This window comes from Candida theae, assembly GCF_024610275.1.
Source record: "Candida theae strain CBS 12239 chromosome Unknown scaffold23, whole genome shotgun sequence".
Classification (NCBI taxonomy): domain Eukaryota; kingdom Fungi; phylum Ascomycota; class Pichiomycetes; order Serinales; family Debaryomycetaceae; genus Lodderomyces; species Lodderomyces theae.
The window spans coordinates 1-18,643 of NW_026261458.1; the positions used below are offsets into that span (position 1 = coordinate 1).

The 18,643-nt window shown below is 39.2% G+C and overlaps 5 protein-coding genes across 5 annotated transcripts; 3 read left to right on the top strand and 2 right to left on the bottom strand. All coding sequences in view use genetic code 12, as the record gives it.

Moving 5' to 3' along the window:
• Positions 1-978: 978 nt before the first annotated feature.
• Positions 979-5,043, top strand: ADR1 (DNA-binding transcription factor; the record flags this gene model as incomplete). The annotated part of the gene is made up of 1 exon (XM_051753482.1): positions 979-5,043. The coding sequence occupies one exon, from the start codon at positions 979-981 to the stop codon at positions 5,041-5,043; it is 4,065 nt and encodes a 1,354-aa protein (XP_051607426.1).
• Positions 5,044-5,236: 193 nt separating this feature from the next.
• KGF57_004006 (Zn(II)2Cys6 transcription factor) lies at positions 5,237-8,509 on the bottom strand (the record flags this gene model as incomplete). The annotated part of the gene is made up of 1 exon (XM_051753483.1): positions 5,237-8,509. One exon carries the CDS (start codon positions 8,507-8,509, stop codon positions 5,237-5,239), a length of 3,273 nt encoding a protein of 1,090 aa, XP_051607427.1.
• Positions 8,510-10,026: 1,517 nt separating this feature from the next.
• On the top strand, positions 10,027-10,722 carry GST2 (glutathione S-transferase GST2; the record flags this gene model as incomplete). Its single annotated transcript, XM_051753484.1, has 1 exon — positions 10,027-10,722. One exon carries the CDS (start codon positions 10,027-10,029, stop codon positions 10,720-10,722), a length of 696 nt encoding a protein of 231 aa, XP_051607428.1.
• A 153-nt stretch (positions 10,723-10,875) lies between these two features.
• KGF57_004008 (uncharacterized protein) lies at positions 10,876-11,880 on the bottom strand (the record flags this gene model as incomplete). Its single annotated transcript, XM_051753486.1, has 1 exon — positions 10,876-11,880. One exon carries the CDS (start codon positions 11,878-11,880, stop codon positions 10,876-10,878), a length of 1,005 nt encoding a protein of 334 aa, XP_051607429.1.
• Positions 11,881-15,845: 3,965 nt separating this feature from the next.
• KGF57_004009 (dynamin-related GTPase) lies at positions 15,846-18,593 on the top strand (the record flags this gene model as incomplete). Its single annotated transcript, XM_051753487.1, has 1 exon — positions 15,846-18,593. The coding sequence occupies one exon, from the start codon at positions 15,846-15,848 to the stop codon at positions 18,591-18,593; it is 2,748 nt and encodes a 915-aa protein (XP_051607430.1).
• Positions 18,594-18,643: the final 50 nt, after the last annotated feature.

Consider the following 18,643-nt stretch of genomic DNA (forward strand, 5'->3'; position numbering starts at 1 on the left):
TTTTTTTTTTAACACGTGAAGGAGAGATAGAAAGTCAAAGAGAAAATAATTGAACCCCACAATTCAAAAAAAAACAAAACAAAAAAAGACAAAAAGAAAGAGAGATATTTTTTTTTTTTGTCATTGTTTCTGTTGTTTCTATTTCTATGTCTGATTTCTATTTCTATTTTTTCCAGACATAAAATAGTACATTATATGCAGGATGTATATAGAAGCCTTCTCATTTTCTAGCCAATAGACACTACTTTGCTTGTTAAATAATCAGACAATTTATAATTATTATACTCACTTACCCCAGAGTTTTCAATACTCAATACAAAAAGTCCGTTAATACGAGACGAGACTCAGTCAGAAAAATTCAAAAATTTGGAATTTGTCTTCTTTTTCACAGCTCAAGTTCTACTGTTACTACTTCCAGAGTACATATCCAACCCACCAAAGTCATATCAAGTAACCTCCCCTCCAGATTGAACTGCTGCTGCTTAGCCTTCCTTCAAGCGTGTCAAATTGCACTGACTGATTCGACAATAGTCGAGTTCATTTGAATTCGTTGGGTTTTTTTTCAGACAGACGAAAAATAAAATAAACAAGACAGGGAAGAATATCTCGTTTCCAAGTCACACAACAGAATATTTGGCACTCAATACAACGGATTAAAGTAGAATCTCCAGGTACACCACGTCTGCAAATCTATTTATAACAAAGTGGCCAATTAATCAAAACTACACTGACATCTCACACATAATTCACTTGTCCACATCCAATCTTTTGGTGTTAGTATTTTCCCAAACCCCTTTTTATTAACTGGGTCGTACCAACATTTTTGACCCTTTTCTCCCTCCCCCCAAAAAAAAAAAATAAAAAAAGGAAAAAAAAAAAACAGAGGTCAGTGTGAACAAAAAAGTACGCACCATTATCCACAAACTCTCTTTGACTTTTTGAATGATTTCAACCTTCAACACTACTACATCATCATTCATGAATACAACTAGTATTGGACTCAGGAGTGACTCTCAACACTCTTCTGTGAACCAGCTTCGTGATGATGGCAGCAGACTGGATGATCCTACCCCATTAAGTGTGAGTTCTACTCCAGGCTCAAATGACACCAATAACGACAAACCAACAACCGAGGAAGCCAAAAACGTCCCAGTGGAGCTAACTGCTTATGGCACAACACCTTCAGGGAAGCCACGTTTATTCGTTTGTCAGATTTGCACTCGTGCATTTGCTAGATTGGAACATTTGAGGCGACATCAGAGATCACATACAAAAGAAAAACCATTCAGTTGTGGAGTTTGCCAGAGGAAATTCAGTCGAAGAGACTTGTTACTACGTCATGCACAGAAGTTGCACGCAGGTTGCACTGATGCAATTACCAGGCTCAGGCGTAAATCGATCAGACTGAAGGAGGAGGATGGAGATGACGATGATGGCTCGGGGTTGGGGTCAGTACCTCAAGATGCCACAAAGGGGAAAGCTGAAGCAGTTGAATTTAATTTAAACTTGTTTGACTCAAGGGCCAAAACCACCAAGGCCAAAGTGCTGAAAGCAAAGCGCAACTCAACTGCCCAGCAGGCAAAAACTGCACCTGTAACAACAGTGACCCCTACTTCATCTACACCATCGTCAAGCAATATTACCCGCAAGAGCTCCAATTCGGCAAGTCTAAAGAGACAAGTACTCGAACATAAGAGACGTACTCCCGATGTTGCAGGGTCCTCGTCGGGGATTTCCATAACGCCGACCAGAGCTCGAGGAACATCCTTTTCCGCACAATCTGGAGCAAACTATGCAGTAAATGTCCCCGAATTCAATGATTCTTACCCACAAACAGACAACGTTGAATTTTCAACGCCACAATTTCTACCATCGAGCGCCGCAGACGAAATGAGCTGGTTAGATAATCTCGCCCATATTCCCGGCTTGTCTGACTCTTCCAACATTGTCAAGATGCAACGTACAAGCTCAATAACGTCTGGAGTAAATGGATACCCCACCCCACCTGTCAATGTAAGTCATCATGGATCGTTTTCCAATCCACATTTCACACCAATGGGTCGAAGCACAACAATGGAAAGTGTCAATAGTACAAACTCACATTTTGATGGAAGTTACATGATGCCAACTGTTACATTGACGAGCCAAGAGATCCAAAATGGTGTAAAAGCGCGCCAACAACAACAACATCAACATCAACATCAACATCAACATCAACATCAGCAAGAAGCACAAAAGCAGGCACACCAACAACCACACGTTCAACTGCACCCTCAACAACAGCAGCAGCTTCAACCAGATCAGAATAGTCTCCCTCATTCTGGTCAACTTGACAAGTACATGGACGGGTCAGGCTACTCCTTTTACGATATCCCCGATGAATTGTTGGATCAAGCCTTACATATGGATCCATCATCGCATATTCGGGTAATGACTCCAATACTACAAGCACCTGAGGAGGATCATGCAGTTGAAACCCGCGATGAGAACATGAATGCTGAATGGAACTTTCTAAATGATCTAGAAGGATTGACGCATGAAATCGACGTTGGAAGCAAGTTCATGCCCGGTGGATATTCGTTTTATGGGGATCAAATCTCTGCCGGCTCCTCAGGTGTCGATGGCAGTTCGCCAAGTAACTTGAAATCGCCACCTAGAGCAAACGGTAGCTCTCAACTGAATGTTATGAACCCGATAATGGAAAACACAATTGATCAACGTACCTTGCAGAAAATGGAAAATTCGTCAACTCCTCAAAGAGAGCAGCTCTTGGATAAGTTACCCCGGGTGAGATGGGGCAATTTTTCAAGGAATAAGATGTTTACGCACCATATGCGTCAATTAATTAATCGTGCATTGGACAAGTATCCAATTAGTGGAATCTCTACCCCAGTTATCCCTTCCAACGAGAAATTGGAATCGTTCCTTTATCGGTTTGTTGAAGATTTCTTGTCACATTTCCCATTCATACATGTGTCCAAATTGAATGAGTACGAAGTTATGAGCATGGCTTCTGATGAGGATGAATCTAATGAAAGTGCTAGAGTATGTTTGCCATTGCTCGCTGCCACTATTGGTGCATTATTGGCAAACAACAAGAATGAATCAGAACACTTGTATGAAGCATCCAGAAGAGCCATCCACATTTACCTTGAAAGCAGGAAAAATCCATTACAGGGCAAACCCAATGAAGCCGCTACACGAAATCCGCTTTGGCTTATACAATCACTTTCTTTGTCTGTCATTTATGGTTTGTTTTCCGATAACCCCAACAATGTGTTTATCGTTATGCGTCAGTTGAATGCATTGAACTCGCTTGTAAAGACGTCAATAAAGACTCAAGATCCAATTTTGTTCTCGATACACGGTGAGGATAAGATAATTTATGACAAGTTGCTAAGAAGCCAAGCTGATGAAGTATCATTATTCTCCAACACTTTGAGCGATGAGTTGAAATTCAAGAATCTGATCAATTTGCAATCGCAGACTCGGATCGTTTACATTATTTATCGATTAACGAATTTCCTTTCAATGGTGTATAATGTTCCGCTCACCTTATCGGCCAACGACTTGGACGGGTTGATTGTGCCCAATCGAAACGATGAACATTTGTGGAGTTTTAAAAATTTCCAGGATTTTCAAGAAAGTTGCTCCACGAATGGGGAAACATTGGCAAGGTATTTTGAAACGAGCAATATAAAATTCAAAGATTTGTTACTCAAGATCTCCAAGTCTGCAAATCCAGCACCTGTAACTCCCATCAGCGATGAACTCGAACGGTCGATTTCGCTCAGTCTTGATGAAATGGGTAAATGTGGATTTACCACGCTAGTGCATGGAATCTATGAGATTAAACAGTACAAAGAAATGGAGGGCATCGATTCATTTAAAGTCTTGGATGAGATTAGTGTACATTACCCCCGTGAAGTTGACCAACGGAACTTGAATAAGGATTGCGAAAGAGTTGATTACTTGTTGATGATGAATTATACAAAGATTTGCACTACTTTGAATATCAAATTCATCAAGGATCAATTGTGGTTCAAGACGTATCAAGATTTAATCAATAATTTTGATTATGTGTTTAAGAGTTTTCCAAGTAAAGGAGATGAGGATATTGATGATGATTATTTGAAAGTTGCTGGATGTTGTGTGCAATTGGTCAAGTTGCTTTCGTTTCGTACTGTTGCTTGTGGATCAAGTCAGCAGCCACAGCAACCTAATCAAAGCTACAATTCGGAAATTCTTGGGCAAGCTCCATTCAGTACTGACTTTGGGTATTTGGACAACACGTCAAACTCGTTTGTTGAAGCTCACAGTTTTATTCATCATCATGGTGAAGGCGGAGATCACAACAATCCCACCCACGCACCTGTATCGCAAGAGATTCAATTCACGCCACAATTTGAACCCACAAATGATTTAGTCCATGCACAAATGTTATTTCATGTGTTCAACACCATGGGATTGTTTTCGATATATGTAATACGACGCAAGTCGTTACTTTACAAGCAAGGGTTGATTCATGATGATGTGCAAGTTGGGTCAATGAAGCAATTTTCCGACAAGTTACATGTGATGTTGTCCCTTGTTGATCAACTTGAACAACAGTTGGTCCAGCGTGGGTACAATATCGATAACACGCATAAGAAAAGTTTAGAGTTTAGTGGTAATGCAGGCATTACTAATCCACCACCAGCACCGCCCTTATCATCATCATCAACCACCAGTGCTAGTCCCCGCGTGAAATTGGAACATGGCTGGTCACCCACATCGTACTTGATCAATGAAGGATCGCCTTTGGCATCTAGTGCCGGTGCTGGTGCTGGTGCTGGTGCTGGTGCTGGTGCTGGTGCTGGTACTCCAGAGAATTTGGATCTCGATTTACGACAAACAACATTGCGGATCTTTAGCATTGGTGAAGCGACACTAACCTATTTGTTTGAACATCAATTGCGGATCTCCATTTTGAAAATTTTGGCTACTAATTTACTGATGATGAAACAATACGTGGTTGAAAATAAAGATAAATTTGTAGAGTGAAGAGAGATGGATGAGTGGATGGATGGATATGGAAACATAATGTCACAATTATAAGCAAAATAAAAAAAAAAAGTAAAGATTAAAAATGTATGTATTTATTTTATGTTTAATAGAAAATTGAAAGTATACAGATATAGCGCAATGAATATGGTGGGTATTCTTCTTTTCGTTTTTGGGTTTTTTTCTTTGTTCATCATCCTAGTGTTCTTGTGTCGTATAGGAAATCGTTCAAGCCGTGATACATGAATTCGTCCAACAGGTTGTTTTCGGGAGTAGTCAATAGTGTGTTGCCTGTAGCCGGATTCTGTAAGTGGTGTTGTTGTTGTTGTTGTTGCTGAATATACAGTGGTGACGAGTATAGCTGCGGCTGTTGTGGTGGCTGCTGCTGCTGCTGCTGCTGCTCCTGATGCTCCTGATGCTTTTGCTCTATCCCAAATCGTGAGTTATACAAATTAGACCCAGCATCCTCCAAATTCGTAGTCGTGGCGTGGACATTCTGACTATATGGGTTCCCACCACTAAACTCCTCCATCTGGTATCGTGCACCGCCAACACCACCACTACTGCCAGCACCACCTTGCCAGCTAGATCCAATAGTAGTCATGGGCTGCAACAAGGATCCGAAATTCTCCATAAAATTGTCGTAGTCTTTATTGAATATGTCGCTGGGCGGGAATCGTTCTTCAGTGGTTGATGTTGACGTGGTTGTGCCTTTGCCTGAATCGTGAGAGTGGGCAGGGGATACGACTGATTTTTGATGTGTGAATGGATTCTGTTGGTGTTGCAGATGCTGCAGATGCTGCAGAAGTTGGTGTTGCATATTTTGATTGTGGTACGGAAATGGGTTGGACGGAGGAGGCTGGTGCTGAGTCAGGGTTTGAAAATGCTGTTGAGGCTGTGGCAATTGTTGTGGTTGGGATTGAGATTGTGACTGCGCTTGCGACAGAGGTGTAGGCTGCTGCTGTTGTTGCTGTTGTTGTTGTTGTTGTTGTTGTTGTTGTTGTTGCTGTTGTGGTGGTGGTGGTAGCTTGCTTTCAATTTGCGACCGTGATGGCGATTCCAAATACTCATGGTTTTCCTTCTTTCTCTTCTTGTGTCGACCAGGTTCTCTTTTGTTCCCATTAACATCTAAATTAAACTTAGCCATCAAGGCATTTTGCATTTGATTCATGATGTAATAGTATCTCGTTGCCATTATATTTGTCTTTGAATAAAACTGAAGTATCCTTTTCGCTGAATTCAAATGGATCATCATCTTGGGAGTCGTTATTTCATCATTCTTATAATCAGTCTCTTCCAAGCACAATGTGGTTAGTCCAATGATTAAAGTGGCCATCAATACAGTTGATATAATAGCATTGGACTCCACCCGCTCTGGCAAAAACTTGGTGTAATTTGTATAACATTCCATCAACTGGATGATCAAAGTGGAAGCCTTCACTGTAGCTTGACAGAAATTGCAAATAACAGTTTCGCGACGTCCCCTTGGCTTTTTCAAGACTCGAGTGTTTTCCAGTTTGAAAATTATGTACATGAAAAATGGTCGAGATAGTAAAATGACAGCGTATAGATGCGACAAATGAATTAATAACAATGAAATCTTTCGATCATCAAATTCACCCCGACTAACGTCGAGATTCCCATTATCTTTAACTGCTTTATCCATTTGCAACTCCTCGGGCAAGTTGAGTGCCCATTGTTTCAATTCAACTGCCAACTTCTCTGCTTTAAAAGTATTGACGATACCATCCAAGTAAAACTCACGAATAATCTTGCCTGTAATTTTAAAAACTTTGGTTGTTTCAATCATAGCCTTTAGTCCAAAATTTTCAATCGGTTGACCATTTTGATCTAAATCGTATATTTCAGTACTGTCAAAATCATCCCAATCGTAGTCATCAATAAGCAATGGCCGTCCCAACGTCATTGACGTAATACGGTCCAATATGTACAAACTTTTGTACAATTTTCTCCGGTGTCTGACGTATCCTTTATCAGAAAAGGATTCATTGATAAATTTTCGATGAAGGCCCAAACCTTGGGCATTTCGAACGGCAATTCCCAAAATCAACCAAGCAGTACTCCGTTGATGGGTGGAGGAGTAGTAGAAAAACGCAAGTGTCATTGCCTCAGATATCCACAATTTGCCCAGATTCATATACTTTCTCGCTAAATGTATGCCAAATTCAAAATATTCTGACGACTTCATCTGTGGTGATTCCATACTTTGACAAATTGGATCACCTATAATTTCAGCATACAAAAGCCCCACACCAATCATTAAATTGATCAACGAGATTTGTTCAGCTGAACATTCACCATAATTGTTATAAATTGGGGCTATGACGGTTTTTTCAAAATGCTTCATATCGAACAAATAACATGCTTCATTAACGTTTATGTAAAACAACTTCAAGATTCTAGTAAGCGCTGTGCGGCTAGGTAATGCCATCTGAACAACTTCATGAGCCTCTTCTGCATCGTCAAAAATCTCCAAGGAGTCTGGTTCTTCAGTGAAATCCGACTTACCCATGTGGTTGGCAAAGATTTTTCTGCATTCAAATAGGAGGGAAAGCGGTGCTGATTCACCAACATATTTCAAGTTTCCTTCTGCGTCAAAGAGTACACGTTGCAGATCGGGAGGTTCTGTCCAGCTAGGACGTTGTTTGGGTGATTTTGTGTGTGGATCTGAGTGAGACTGCGCTTGCACTTGTGAGATAGATTGTAGGTGTGTCTGCGTTTGTGTCTGTGCTTGTTGTTGTGAGTGGGATTTTGATTTCGAATTTGAACGCGACATGGAGGTGCCCAGTGTATCATTGGTTGAGCCATTCTCTACTTGATCACCATTTTCGTCACCTTCTTCAGATCCAGTCTCCTCCATGCCACTGCCACTACTGGAGTCTTCTGATGACTCATCCACCTCCATCAGTTCAGCCTCTGCGCTGTCTATTTTTTTGCCCTGAGACTCATCACTTTCTTCGGAAGCTTGAACAACTGGGAAATTCGTTAATGGTTGGAAATGGATGGGAACTTGTGATGGTTTTCGTAACATGTCCAAGGACTGCTTGTCGATTTTTTCCTTCTTCACTACGTTATGAACAAAGTCTTTTGCTTGTTTGGAGGAGTGTTTGGAAAGTGGTGTTGTTGCTGCTGCTCCAGTTGCTGCTGCTGCTGCACCTGTTATATCTGCACCACCCACTGCAAGATCGTCTGCAGCTGATGCTGCCGTCGTTACTGTCGTCGCAGTCGCAGTCTCAGCATCCACTTCAACCTTAACTTTTCTCTTTTTGTTCTTTCTTCGTATAGTTCTACGATCAACAATACTGAAAACACAATCAATATTTTTTCTCAGACATAGGTCACAGGGTGCTTTGCCGCTGCATTTGAACTTCCTCTTTTTGCAGTAGTCACAAGCTCGTGATACCTTTGTACGCTTGTCAATCTCCAAACCTTCTGATGTCGCCATTTGGTGTCGTGTTGTGACTATATGTGCATACAGGTGGTTGTGCGTGTGTGTGTGTGTGTGTGTGTGTATCAGCGTTTGTTGGCTTGTGGTTAGTGTAGGTTGACCGTATGACAAGGACTGGTGTCAGTACGAATATATAATATATCTCTCAAAGCAAAGTAGTTAGTTGTTGATTATACCAGGGAATAGTCTAAATTTGAATTTTCTATATATTTTCTGGGGGCAGAGAATGAGAGAGAAAGAAAAAAAAAAAAAAAAAAAAATTTTGGAACTGTTGGGAGAGTATAGACAAAATTGTAAAGATGGTAATGGTGTTCAACTAGCTGTACAATAGTAGTAAATAGTCAGTAAGTAGCTTTAGTACAATCATATTGTTAATACATATATATATGTATATACAACTATATAGACATGTAGATACAACCACAGAAAGAGAGGGTCATATTTTGCTCTGTACTAAGTTATAAGTATTTTGTGCCTTGCTTTGCAGGGACTAAAAAATTTCAATTAGGCGGCCAGAGAGGGAGAAAGAAAGAGGGAGGGGATTTAGTAGAAAAGAAAGGAGACTGGGCTGGTGTGGGTTGCGGTCACACCCACACGTATATACATAGACAGCCTTACTTGTGAATGTAAACTGTTATGGTATCTATGTTACTTAGTTATGGAAGACACTGCTTTGGTCATTACGTGGTGGTTGTTGTTGATACTGAAAATTTGTTAGTAATCAATTTGTTTGGCAATTCTATTTATTTATTTTGCCCCGGTGATAATCTCGCTCTTTCTCGGAGGTAATCTTTAGAGTTTTTTTTCTCTGTAAACCCACGCTCAATGTGTCAATGCTCATATATAAAAAGAAAAAAAGATGGGGGAAGGGGGGGAAGGTGGGGGCAGGTGGAGGTTGAAATGTTTGCCACTAAAGACAACAACAAGATATATATGTTGGTTTCCCAAACCTTAATAATTACAACAGTGGTTGCAAAGCAACAACAGCTTTTTAGCAATTTAGAGTTTTCGTTTAAAAGTTACCAAATGTGACGTATTCCTTACTCCTTGACAAGACAGTTGCTGATGTGTGTTGGTACTATATATATATATATGTATGTATCTATATGCACGTGCATGTATACAGCCTTTTCATAGATATTGTACTCGTACCTTGTGTAACTACTAACTTTTACAAATGCAGTTTTGCAAAAGACACGTTATATTATGTTAATGGTAGCGTTGCGTTATCCTTTCTTCCTTTATCCGCTTCGGAGTTGCCTAATTAGGAAAGACTTAAAGCCACAGTTATACACTGTTTGTCTTTCTAATTCTTTTTGTGCACAAAGCAAGCATTCACTGATTACTAAGAACAACCAACTGTCTGAATTGACATATAGGTATGTGTATATATATATATATCGAGCATAGTATAATACAATCCACTGATCTCCTTTTTTATTTTTTTCACTACTTCTCTTCTATACGTTGCAAGTAGCTAATCCATTTAAAGCAATTGACCTATAAATTGTGTCATGTCCCAAGCACTCAAGTTATACACATGGGGTACTCCCAATGGATTCAAAGTTTCCATCTTTTTGGAATTCCTTGGTCTCAAGTACGATGCAATCCCCGTCGACATTAGCAAAAACGAATCGAAACTGGACTGGTTTGTCAAGTTGAATCCCAATGGGCGTATCCCCACCATTGAAGACCCCAATTTTTCCAAAGGTGGAGACTCAGGTTTGGTATTGAGCCAAACTGGTGCCATATTGCAATACCTTGCAGACACGTATGACAAGGAGCACAAGTTTAGTTACCCATATGGAACTGAAGAGTACTACAAGACGTTGGAGTACTTGGTTTTCCAAGTTAGTGAAAATGGACCTATTCAAGGCCAAGCCAACCATTTCATCTTGTATGCACCTGAAAAAGTGCCATATGGAATCAATAGATATTCCAATGACGTCAAGAGAATCTACGGAGTTTATGAGGATATCTTGTCAAGAAACAAGGCCAATGATAGCAAGTACTTGGTTGGTGATCGTTACACCGTTGCTGATTTCGCCTTGTTTGGATGGGCAGTGGCTTTAAGAGTTTTGGATATCGATATTCACCAATGGCCATTGTTGGGTAAGTGGCACGATGCCTTGTTTGCTTTGCCTCAAGTGCAAAAGGGTATCAGAGCTGTTCCACCAAAATGGTTGGCTGAACAAGAGAAGCAAAAGTAGGAGTGTAGCACTTGACAATTAGTATATTTACTATTCTTCTATAAAATTGATTACAAAAAGATAATCGATAATATGACTTCTATTAAAAGGAACCTCTAAACCAGTAGACTACCTCATCCCTTTTCCCTCTATAAATTCCTCTCTACACCACCATCAACTCAAACATACATACAATGCATAAACAATCATAAACGTAATCATCCCACTCATCCAACTATACCAACTCATATACAACGACGACACCAATTGACTATTCAGTCGTATATCCAAATAAAGCCAATAATAATCAACACAGTGGTATTCTGCTTCGTTTTTGTTGATGAGTTTGTATTGACTATATTGCTGATCTGTGGTTTTATTATATTGTTTTAAACTCAAGTATGGCTCAAATTGTATTGAGGTTGGGGTTGGGGGTGATGTTGGTGTAGTTGGTGAAGTTAATGTAGATTTAGTTGGCTCTTTTTTCTCTAGTGTGGCGAGATATTGGTTTAATTGTGATTTAAACTTGATCTGCGTTGGCTTTATGGGAAGATTTGACACTGATGAAGGCTTATGCAAACGTATCCTTGATTTAACAGAAGTAGTACTCTCAAATCCATCCCTTGCGACTACTTCCACTGCTTTATATTGAGGCGGTGGACAAGAAGGAACAGTAGAGACACCATCATCTTTATCGATTGTGACTTCCTTTTTCTCTTCATCAACCAGCACAAGAACCTCTTTATCAACGGCACTTTCAACTAACGAATCCTGTAATTCATCCAACGATATTCGAGGTGAGCATTCAGTAGTGGTGACTATACAGTCAGGCATCTTGTCACAGTAACAACAAGAGCCCAGCTCATCTTCACTTTTGGATACATCGTCAACAAATATCGTGCTAGTGCTACTTGACCTTGATCTTGACTTGCTTTTCGAAGAAGGGCCAACCAGCTTTGTAAGCGAGGTAGACTTGTTTGCAATACGTAGCTTTATAATGGCATTTTGCCTAAACTTGGAGAATTTGGCCTTGAATTTGAGATAGGTTTTGCTATTAGCCGCGGTGGTGGTGCTAGTGGTGGCATCCTTGTTGTTGCCTCTAGTTTGCTTCACTGGCGGTTGTGTATACTTTGAAGACGCCACTTCTGAAACATAGTAGTCAGGCTGTAGTTGTGGCATGTTTTTGCTAATGTATAAAAATAAAATGACTATTAATGTGATATGTGTGTACTGAGGATGGATGGAAGAGAAGGTATATTCTCAGTTTATGCGTATGTGTGTGTATGTGTGTGTGCCCTTCCTGCTTAAATCATACCCTTCTGCTGTACTTTTCTGAGAATATGTCTGGAAAGAAACAAAGAAAGGAGAGTGATTGTGGTTGAGGAATATATCTAGTATTATATATTGTTGTGAGTTAGTTATATTGTTGTTGTTGGTTATCAGCGGTTAAATATCCAAAAAATTTTATGAATCATCCACCACAAAGACAAAGAAAAAATATTACAAAAGAGAAACAAAAATTTCTTTTTCTTTTTATTTTTTTTGTTTTTGTTTCTCTCTCTCACTTTTGCTTTTGCAACTACAGCTACTACATGCAACAAACAGCAAATATAAAACTCGGCAGTGAATGGATGCTCTTCCCTGTCCGTTTTCAAACCTTTCGATTAAATAGGTATGTTGATTGGTGAGTTTTCCTCAGCTCATGTAAACTTTTACTTGAAAAAATAGAGTTGTGGCAGCGGCAACAAAGGATCGACGTCACTAACTTATTGTATCCCGAGTCTTTCCTATTGTTCTTATCCTATGTTCACTCTCTTGTCTTTTCATTTATTTTTGCTATCGAGGAAAAAACAATACAAAAACTTTTTGCGCAAATTGTTCTGTTGATACTTAGCAAAGGTGTGGCTCTAAACACAAGAGAGAGAATGGGATTATGGCTAATTTTATTGCCAATCTTGTTACCTCCTTCTTTTTTTTCATTCTTTCTTCCTTATCATTATCTCCGTCCGGGTGTAACATATTTTGCACCATTGAAACAGCAAGGTATTATGTGGCTTTAGTCAGTTGCTTTTGCGCAAAAAGCAAAGGATAAAAAAAAAAAAAAAAAAAGAACAAAAGGAGAAATATGCGTCTTCTGCGTTCCCATTACACCACATATTCGGTCGCCTCTATCCAACTGATGGTGTAAAGATGGGCAATCCTCTTCATCTTCGGTTAAATAAGCACTTTCATCGGAAGTGGGGCAGATCTTGGTGGAAAAGTGAAATTTACCCCACCAGTAATCCCATTCAAACGTTTGAGTGCTTTTTTTTTTTTTCTCTTTTTTTTTTTTCTGCTTTCTCTGTAAGCCGAGGAAAGAATACTTACGAACTGATATCTGCTGGTTTAGAAAGTCTTGTAGGAAGCTCCATCAAAGTATCCTCGTTTACCAATGTAGTGATGAAAAGAATTCCACACCTTTTGTCCTAGCGTCAAGCTTGATAGCAATTAAAAGCAACTCAAATAGGATGCCTGATCTAAAAATAAACCTTAATTTGAAAAAGTTGTTCTCCTATTTCATCAACCATAGTTATCTAATTGTGCATATCTTGCAACAGCAAATGTCATGTTACAGAAATCACCTGTTTTCGGAAGCAATTTGTTTCTACAACTTTAGCAACATCTTCTTACTATGCTAGAGGCAAGTGATGTTGCATTTTTTTTTTTTTTTGTTAGTTGTGTCGCACAATCTCCAAGGAACATTTTTTTACGCTTCCTTTCTGCCGAACCTTTACCTCCGAGGAATAGAGAAATTGACAGTGGCGACAGTAGTTGATGTTCACATCCAACCTATAACTAAGGAAGCTCCTCCCGGCACAATCAAGACTTCCTGGTTGCTTTTGGGATGATATTTCTAGTCGTTGGTGTATATAAAGTAGCCCCCTTTTTCAAAAGCCGTTGATGTTTGATATTGCAAATTCAGTCTAATTACAACTTTGCAACAGTTGCAAAACTACACCATTTACTACCAAATCTAAGTAGAAGATTCCCCTATTTTCAGAGAGCCTTCTATATCATATTGCCTTTCGTTTGCTTTGTGCACCTTACAGCTTAATATTATTATTACTTTGCATTAACTTTTTTGCTTGGCACGAGATTCTCGAGAAATTTTTGCGCTTTCCCTTAAAATTGCGCTTTGATATATTTAACATATGGGGCAGGATCGTCTAAAACTATGTGGACATGAAAAAAGAAAAAAAAAAAATAAAAAAAGAGGAAGAAAAAAAGACTAAGCTAACTTATCAAAAAGTCATCAACATTTACTAAATCACTTTAACTGTATATTTAAAACCATAACATCTGCCAATACATACCACCAATCAATCAACATTACATTACAACAAAAGGAAAATAAGAGCCTAAATGTTGTATAATATTTGGTTATGCATTTGATATTCAGGGGTGTTACAGAATTGTATGCTAAGTTTGTGCACTTTTAATTTTCTGATATGCAATTTTGATGTGTTTGATAATATACCTTTGCCACAAAAACAAATTACCAAATGAATTGGCCAGTTTTCTATATTTCGTGCAAGAGGGGATGTTACAGACAAGTCCCCTAGTAGCTTGAGCATGTGAGTTTGCCTGACTCGTGTATTGGCTATCCTACAACCAAGTGTCTACAATCTACACTTCTACATAAGAACTCAAATTATTCAACACAAAACTTTTAATCACATTCTACTCAAGTATCCTCTATAACTTAATGCATACCTGGGAGTTGTAAGCCAAATGCAAGCACGATCTAAGAATGAATTATACAAGCCTGCTGTTCAAAACAAATCAAGTGGTTAGAAAATCGGAAAAACGCCAGCTTCCATCAAGAGGCAAAAAATAAGGATAGAGTACAAAACATACATTTCTTGTATGCGTTGCAAACTCAAACTTATTCAATTGTAATACTCAATCATTTAAAGTGATATAGGTTGTAAAATGATCGTTACCCTTGAACCAAAAACAAACTGAAGCAATGCCTCTCGAATATATCCCATGCTACTTATTGAAAGCGCACAGAAACTGTCTTCAAGTGTATTTGGAGTTGTAAGGAAGCTCCTGTTTCTGCTGCAATATGATGAGTAGGTTTTCTTTTCTTTTTTGAGAAGCAAATTTCTCAGTCTATTTATAGTCCGTTGGGGTATATATTTCAAGTGCAACCCACCTCTGAAACTTCCCATTTCGATTGAAAAAAAAAAAAATTCCATTTTTGACATGGTCAACTTATTTCTTTTGGGAAATTCCACAACTTTTCATATACAGTCGATTATTTGAATTGATAAAACATATCAAAGAACTTCAGATAAAATGACATCTTGTATTGATTTCAACCATTAAAAAGTATATATATATATATCCTTATCCCATGTATAGTACCAATATTACAGAGTCATATCTTTCAAGGACTTTGAACGATATCACATATTGTATGAAAAAGTTATTCCGTTTTTTTGAATGAGCCAATTTTTGCCACACTTTTGCAACAAAAATTATAACTAACTACACCTTATATCTCTTCCACAAAAATATGGTGAATTAGCTCCAGGACGCCATAGCTGGCCATAAGACACTACTTAGTATGATTATCAGCAACACGTGCTTCTCAAGGTTTCTCGACAATTTGCCAATTACGAGCAGTACAGGAATTGTTCACCTGTACATTTACATTAAACGTGGCTGGCATTTGCTCTACATAAAAAACCACCCAAAGTATTTGAAAATTACACGCTCTTTTAGCTCAGTTGGTAGAGCGTTGCACTTGTAATGCAAAGGTCACTAGTTCGACTCTGGTAGGGAGCAGCTTCTTTTTTTGCTTTCTTTTTGCTTCATTTTTTTTTTTCTTACGAATCTCAAAGCTCTCTGTAAACTCACTTTGACTATTTCCTCTGCATATTTGATGGAAGCAGATACCACACGATCCGTCTTGTCTTCCAGTCCCTTGTTTCTCAGATTACATTTGCCTCCTCGACAACATTGGTTTGAAATTTCTTTTTGCTGACGCAGAAAAACAGAGCAAAGAGGCAAAACAAAAAAGAAAATTACAAAAGCAAATCTATTCCTCACGGATAAACGACAACTTTATTGCACACACACAGTCCAAGGATTGAACAATGAATCCTTTACTTAATAGACGACTAATATCCCATAAGCAATCTTTAGTCAATGCACGGTCTCTATTTATAAGACCTACACTGAGAGCCACTTCCAGATTCATACCCTACCATCACCGTCACCACCACAATAATGGCATAATAATCCCCACTAGAAACATTGGATTTATCAAAGTATTGGCAAAGGCAACAAGATTGCCTGCATATATAGGTGGGGGTGTGGCTGCTGGAGGTACATACATTGCATACAAAGTCGAACAAGCTAGCTCCTATACTCAAGATCAATTGAGTCGATTCAAAAATTTTACCGATGGTGTATTTGATAAAACAGGAGAGTTTTTCAAAAGCATGAGTGGTGGCGATGGTGGAAACGGTGGTGATGCAAGTAGCGGTGGTGGTGGTGGCAGTAGCAGTAGCAGTAGCAGTAGCAGTAGCAGTAGCAGTAGCGGTAGCAGCAGCGGAGGAGGTAGTGGGGGAGGAGATGAAGCAGCTACTGCTCTAGGTGCCACTGCAGCAGCAGTTGGTCTCACTAGTGATGACGAAGATGAGACAGCAGTCGAACAGGAAGAAGATGAAGATGTCATGGAAACACTCATTGAAGAAGACGATGAAGATTTCGAAGGACCTGATGAGACAGACGACAACATGTTGAACCTCACGCGTCAGATGATTGAGATTAGAAATTTGTTGGCTAGTATAGATCACGACGGCATCAAATTACCCTCGATTGTGGTTATTGGCTCACAATCTAGTGGAAAATCATCTGTTTTGGAAAGTATTGTTGGTCAAGAGTTTTTACCAAAAGGTTCCAATATGGTTACTAGAAGACCTATTGAGTTGACTTTGGTGAATACACCGGAGTCAGCATCAAACGTAGCTGAATTACCTGCCTTGAAAATCAACAATTTAACCGATTTCACTCAGTTACAAAAGATCTTGTATGATTTAAATATGACTGTGCCAGAAACAGAGTGTATATCAAATGACCCGATTCAAGTGACAATTAGGTCACCAAGGGTACCAGATTTATCGTTGGTTGATTTGCCAGGATATATCCAGGTAGAGGCTGCTGACCAACCTACTGAGCTAAAGAAGAAGATTAGAGAGCTTTGTTTCAAATATTTGGAACCGCCAAATGTTATTTTAGCCATTTCTGCAGCTGATGTTGATTTGGCAAACTCAGCCGCTTTAAGAGCATCCAGATTGGCTGATCCAAGAGGTGAGAGAACAATTGGTGTTATTACCAAATTGGATTTGGTGAGTCCAAAGGAGGCACACCTGATATTGACTAATCGAAAGTACCCATTGAGATTAGGGTATGTGGGAGTCATTACCAAAGCACCGCAAGCAACGGGAAATACTAGTTTGTTTTCAAGAAACAAAGTTACTGGATACCAAGCGTTTGTAGCGCAACAAAACTTTGAACACAATTACTTGAAAGAACACAAGGATGAGTTTTACGGAACTACAGTTGGTACGAGAAATTTGAAAAAGAAATTGATGAAGGTGTTGGAAAAGACCATGGCTGCATCTCTCAGGCCAACTCATTTGGCAATTCAACAGGAGTTAGAGGAGACATCATACGAATTCAAAGTGGAGTTCAATGACCGTCCATTGACACCCGAAATGTACTTGGCAAACAATATCGATATGTTGAAGTTGGGAACTAAAGATTTAAGTCATCGCTTCTCTCGAAATGAATTAAAGGCCATTTTGAAGAATGCTTTGGATCAAAAGGTGTTGGACTTGTTGGCGGAGCGGTATTGGAATAAACCATTTGAGTTGAGTAGCTCAACTGCCGTGGAACCAAACTTGAAGGAGTTGACGCAATCTATCCATGATGGTGATGTTTACTGGCATAGAAAGTTGGATTTGGCTTCTGGTTCATTGACAAAATTGGGTGTTGGTAGAATGTCAACCAATTTGATTACAAATGCCCTTTTAACCGAAGTGGAAAATCTTGTTGACATAACGCAATTGAAGAATCATCCAATGGCAAAACAGGCAGTCAAGGATGCTGCAAAAACTGTGTTGAGTGCCAAGTACTATTCAACTGCCGACCAAGTTGAAAACTGTATCAAGCCATACAAATATGAAGTTGAGATTGAGGACCGTGAATGGGATGCATCTAAAGCTAACGCTGTAGCTTTATTGAAAGAGGAGATGAGACAGTGCGATGAAGTTTACAATGATTTGAAACATCATGTGGGTGGACGCAAATTGCAACAGGTTGTCACCTATTTGGAAAAATTGAAGCAAACAAAATCAGACAATATCGACCTCACCTCGAATGAAACATTGGGATTCTCACCAACATTGATCCAACGTGGTAAAGATGCCATTTTCTTGAAAGATCGATTATCATTGCTCAAAATGAGGTATCAATTCATCAAGAACTCAAAAAAGTGTAAGTCAAAAGAAAACAAGTACCAATGTCCCGAGATTTTCCTCGATGCAGTAGCTACAAAGATATCCACGACGGCAATCTTGTTTTTAAACGTTGAATTATTGAGTGATTTCTATTACAATTTCCCCCGTGAATTGGATGTCAAGTTTTTCACTAATCTATCTAAAGATGAGATTGAACGTTTTGCGAAGGAGGACCTCAAAGTCAAGAAACATATTGAGTTGCAAGAGCGCAAGGATTTGTTGGAAAATGCCTTGAGCAAGATTGAGAGTGTGTTGGCTATCCAGCGTGGACAACTGAAGGAGAAGGAAGAGGAGCATAAATCAATCTTCAAGTGGTGAGGATGATGTTTTGCAACTTGATTTCTTTTGTAAATAGAGGGAAGGTGGAG